This window comes from Coffea arabica, chromosome 3c (assembly GCF_036785885.1).
Source record: "Coffea arabica cultivar ET-39 chromosome 3c, Coffea Arabica ET-39 HiFi, whole genome shotgun sequence".
Lineage (NCBI taxonomy): Eukaryota > Viridiplantae > Streptophyta > Magnoliopsida > Gentianales > Rubiaceae > Coffea > Coffea arabica.
The window spans coordinates 9,874,431-9,880,105 of record NC_092314.1 but is presented as its reverse complement, the minus strand read 5'-3'; the positions used below and the strand labels follow the sequence as shown (position 1 = coordinate 9,880,105).

Here is a 5,675-nt window from a genome sequence, read left to right as displayed (position 1 = left end):
AACATGCTATTGGTGATCAAACAACAACAAGTAATTACAACTGCACAAATAGACAAGTTAATACAAGATATAACAAGTTTAAATCACATTCAATTCATATCATTTATCTACTCTCTAGATAAAGAAATTTAGCTACTCATGAATAATATAACAATCAAACTCACAAGTTTATTAATGCAAAACATCATAAAGTACAAGTACAAGAAAGATAAAGAAAAGCTTAGCCAATTAATGGTGAAACCCTCAAATTTCTGCTATGTCTTGTACAAGATGATTACAAGTGAAATCTTCAAGTGCTTGTTTTTAGAACTTCTAGCTAGAGAGAAAAATGTTACAAGATGAAAAACTCCTTCCATATGGTGATGCCTAACTTCTCCTTGGTTCTCTGCATAAAAGGTGGTAGAAAGGCACTTTCTTCTCCTCCATGATTCCAACAACTCAGATTTTGTAAAGAAAGTCAAAAGAAATGTTGTTTTGACTTATCAATAACTCATTTTGTCTTCCCTTTTATTCCAGAAGCATGTGTCATCGAATTCTCTCACCCAAGATAGCTGGAAAGTTGTGTGAAAATGAGAAAAAATGGCTGTGCCACTTGCAGAAGAGAGGCAGATCCGAGCCCTGGATCCGAGGTGTGCACTACGATCTGAGCTCGGATCAAGGCTGATCCGAGGTCTTTCTCTTAATAATCCGAGCTCGGATTGTCTGGCCTCGGATGCACTGCTCCAGAAGTGCAGACGAGGGCTCGGATCGCCCTTTGTTCACACGGATCCGAGCTCAAATCTGTGCTGATCAATTTCGAGTTTTTCACTTCTTTCCTTTTTCTTCATTTTTGCTCCTAGTTTCTTTTGTACTTTATCCTCTGGACGATCCTTACATTTCCTTCATCTCGTGCATGAATTTCATATATCAATATCTTTCACAATTTCACAAAATTAACGCATTAATCCACTCATTTATCAAGTTTTGAACACTTAAATAATATTTAAGCATTTATCACCAAAAGAGTTCAAATATGGCTTTAATCTTCTCAAAACATATCAAAAGTTTATGCCAAACTTGTACAAAATGTACATTAAATATTCTCTTATCAATATGTTTGGAATCGAGTCCTCAAATTGACATTCGACTAGAAAACGGAGATTTAGCTACACATCCTCAGGAGAGATCCGCAGGACACCATCGATAACCATTGGTTTTTCCCAAAAGACTCACTAAAGAAGAGACCAGCGGATGTCTCCTTTTTCTTGTTCCCTCCAAGGTAGTAATCACGCGGGATTCTGGCCTTTTTTCTCTCTTTGTTTCCTAATTGAAGTCCATTATTTCGGCAGTCCATTGGCCAACTAAAAATAGAATTCTAATTGCAAAAGGAAACTTCTCCAACTATTGCTAATTGTTCCCTAATAAGACATCTAATAAAAAGTGGTAGTTTCCTAATTTTCATCCAATACTCCACGTAAACTCCATCTTGAAATGGAAAACTGTTGAAAAATCACCTCTTTTATTATTTTTTGCTCCACCTTCCTACAATTGACACAAAATACCAAATATAAGTAGAATCAATCAATTAATACAATATTTGGTAATATAAATGAGGAAAATAATCATAGAATTAATGACAAAAATGCAACCTATCATAGAACCTTTGAAGTCTTCACTAGAAGGTTGCAACAGCATATTGTCATTCAAAAAATGTTCCATGGATTGCCGATAGAGTTCCAAGATAACTGGACTGAATTAAGGAATTGGAAATACTGAGGTGACAAATATGTGTCCATATGACTAGTTTAACTCTCTTTCTCTCTCTTATATTTTTTTTCTGCTTCTCCTTTTTGTGGTGTTCTCTTGATGAAATCTTCTTTTGTAATGACTTATTGAAGTTGCGATTTCTTGGATGGTTAATGAGCTAAAAAAAATTTGGATTGCCAATTGATTTCAAGCACTTCCTATTTGTATGGCTCAAGATGTTGAAAGAGCTGGATGTTGATGTATTACTTTTCTAGCAATTATTTTTAGCTAACCAAAGTTTTTGTATGTTTTCTATTGAATGTTTATCAAAGTAGCAAAAGGGGGTTGTTGGCACCAAGTGATATTCCAAAAAGCTATCAAATACTAGGGCTTATGAGTTTAAATTTAATGAGCAGCTACGTTTGTCATGATTCATTAAAAAAAATTTTTGCCAAACAATTTGATACTTATAAGAACCTGGAAAATGTACAACAGACACATGAGAAGCCAAATTGAAGCTATTTGCAGCTAAATTTTCTAATAAAACCACCCAGTAATTTGCTCAGAGAATTAAGATTAGCATGCTAAATGGGATTAAGAAATGTTCATAACAGCATTGGAGAGGAACATTTTCCCACCAAACAGTTAGACAATAATCAATTATCACTTATTAGAGAGGAAACTTTCCTGGCCAAAAATGTTTTACTGGTACACGAGGCATTGCAGATTTGTCAAAAGACTCCTTGCTAATTCTATACTATTGGTAAGGATGCGCTATTTTTCCTAGCAAAACACCTTGACTATTTGCTAGGAACTACTGGTTTTTGTGGGGAGTTTTTAACTTTAGTGGTGAGGAAAGTTTTTCTCGCCATAGTATTTGAATCAGATTGGCGAGGAGGTCAACCCTTGCTATTGATCTGTTTCATTAGCGAGAAAAGCAGCAGCATCCTCTCTAATAACTTTTAGCGACGAGCATCTAGCAAGAAACTTGACGAGGAAGCATTTTTCTCGCTGAAATTAATTGGCGAGGAAGTCAAAACTTTTGGCGTGGACTTTTGCTCCTCGCCAAATCCCTTTTTTGTTGCAGTGATATAGTATCCCTCTTTATATCTATCTTTACTAGATATAGACTTGTTCAAAGTTGTTGGTTCTTTTAATTTACATTTGGACACGCAAAAAAAAAATAAAGAACTTCAAAGGAAGATTGGTACTAGAAGAAACTATCCGTTGCTGGTCCACAAGAATTGAAAAAAAAAAAAAAATGAAAGCTTACAAAACACGCATACGTTATAGTTCTTATAACAAATCAATTAATTAAGAAGTCTTAGATATGAAATGTCAACAATACTAACTTGGTCCCTATATTAAAGTAAGATGAAATGTCAAATATGGAAAACAAAAAAAAGAAGCAACTCATAAAGTTGGACGAAGCAAGTTAACCTATCAGACTGATTTCTAAGCAAAACCCGAAATTGTAGAAGTCTTGTTAGCTAATGTTAGAGCTGGTTTTAACGATTCGTAAGGTTTATGAACTAAGTGATAAGAAGGAATAAATTCTACTAGACCTAATAAATGTCTAGTTCAAATTAATAGCAAACCAATTACTAGACGCCTTGGTAACCGTTAAAATCAATCATTGAGATTTAATATGAGGGGTTACAAAACTCATGCTTAGGAAATAAATGCAATGTAATTAATATAAATCCACTAGGAGCTGAACAAGTGAGGGAATTTTGGTGTCGGTTAGCTTTGAGAATTAGCTACTATAATTTACTGAATTGGAAGACAAATTAACATGTGGAGTTATTGATAAGTGATACTATTAAATATTTTTAAAATTTAAAGTATAGTTCGTAAAGTATAATGTATAAAGAATTTATTACATATTTTTATAGTTTAGTTGAAAAGTATGAATATTTTTTAAATATATGAACTACACAAGCTTTTGTTGTGTTATACTTTTAAATGTGTATTGTACAAGTGTAATAGAAGCATTTACTAACTAGGAAAATTCGTATAAATGAAGCATTTCCACCAAAAATCTTGAAGGAAGATAAAGTGAAAAAAAAACATAAGAAGATCATCAATTGTAGTAGATGATCAAGTAGATTTATTTATTCAACATGACAACAACATAAGAAGAGCACTCGAACTGAGTACTCATTACATGCTTCCCCCGTTGATTCTACACCAATTCAAAGAGAAGCCGCACAAGTCTTTTACACATATAGGAAATCAACCATTAAAAGCAAACACAACATAACATATTAAGGTAATAATATAGGTGTCACGGATCCTGTGTCACGCCCTTATTTATTTAGCGTTAATTTTTGACCTCATCTCCGGATGTAGCTTCAGGGGTCTGCTCAGCAGTTCGACAGCATCTTTGGCAATGTCCATGGTACCAGTGGCAGCAACCATGTCTGCAAGTCTCCTCAGCAGGCGGACAGCATCTTTGGCAATGTCCATGGTACCAGCGGCAGCAACCATGTCTGCAACGATGTTCAGGGGTCTCCTCAGCAGGTGGACAGCATCTTTGGCAATGTCCATGGTACCAGTGGCAGCAACCATGTCTGCAACGATCTTCAGGTGGACAGCATCTTTGGCAATGTCCATGGTACCAGCGGCAGCAACCATGTCTGCAACGATCTGCGGTTACGGTATCCTCATCTCCAGATGTGACTTCAGGGGTCTCCTCGGCAGTTCGACAGCATCTTTGGCAGTGTCCATGGTACCAGTGGCAGCAACCATGTCTGCAACGATCTTCGCTTTTGCTATCCTGATGAACCTCGCCTGAACTGGCATCGTGGACACCAGTGGTTTTCACGCTCTTCTGATCTGTTTCAAGACACAAGGAGACATAAATATTTGGAGCTTTATCTTAAGCTGCGAACGTTAGGTGACCGGCTAGGCTGAAAATTTGCAAGATATATGCAAAGAAAAGAATACTATGGATTAAACAAAACAGTCTAGGCATATAAGATGGTGCGACTTGGATATGAATTATTTTGCTTCATTTTTTTAATTAAATATTTTATTTATTTTAAGAAAATTTTGGCAGAGTTTCCCCTTAAGAAAATTTTTTCTTGAATTTGGATTTGTTGGCAGGAGAGTTTCGTCCATTTATAAGGGGAATTATTTTGCTTTAAATTATAATTAGAAGCATTTAATTTGGTTTTCGACGTTAGTTTAATCTTTGGTGCGACACTATGGAACGTGTATCCTTACAGCAATACTATAAGGATGCATGAAAAATCAGATGTGCCACTAACCATTGATAGAAGCAACCCAAATTTACTTTTGCTAAACAATGAAAAAGATATTAGCACATTAATATGACTTGCTTGATAATATACAAATAGCCTTCCATAAAAATTCACATCCCAATAATGAGTCTCCAAATCTCCATTCATTTAAGTATTTAGGTGCAGCCAAAAAAAAAAAGGAAGAAAGGAAAAGAAAAAAAGGGACTAGGCACCTGCAGCTGTTGCATCAGAGGAAATGAGGAGCACAAGTGCAAAAAGAACACCAATAAGAAAGAGCAAATTTTTTGAAGATGCCATTTGATTACAATCTCACTCAAAATGTAAATAATGTGCTAAATTATTGAAATCGAGTGATAAGTGCATTGAGTTGCAGCCCTATTTATAGGAACTAGGAGGGGAACGCCACGCCTTGCGTGGAATGAGTATTTTAGGGTTAATTTCAAAAACCTTCCTTGAGGGTTTTCATAATTTCACTAGCACCCTTGTTATATCCAATAATACAATGAGCTCCCTTCTGATGTTGATGGGACCTAATGTCAATATCATCAGGGGCAAATTGACCATAATGCCCTCACTAAAATAGCTTTTTTAAACATTATCTTAGAAGCGCAATATAATCTTCCAATCTTGCCAAGATGCCATCAAAACTTTGCCAAAAGTAATTTCTCTGTTGGTTGGTGAGCC

At 35.5% G+C, this 5,675-nt stretch overlaps 1 protein-coding gene across 1 annotated transcript; it reads right to left on the bottom strand.

The window, feature by feature from the left end:
* Window positions 1-3,797: 3,797 nt before the first annotated feature.
* On the bottom strand, window positions 3,798-5,334 carry LOC113737324 (uncharacterized). The gene is made up of 2 exons (XM_027264572.2): window positions 5,204-5,334; window positions 3,798-4,563 (listed from the first exon to the last, which is right to left on the bottom strand). Exons 1-2 carry the CDS (start codon window positions 5,286-5,288, stop codon window positions 4,049-4,051), a joined length of 600 nt encoding a protein of 199 aa, XP_027120373.2. The 5' UTR covers window positions 5,289-5,334; the 3' UTR covers window positions 3,798-4,048.
* Between the last annotated feature and the right edge of the window lie 341 nt (window positions 5,335-5,675).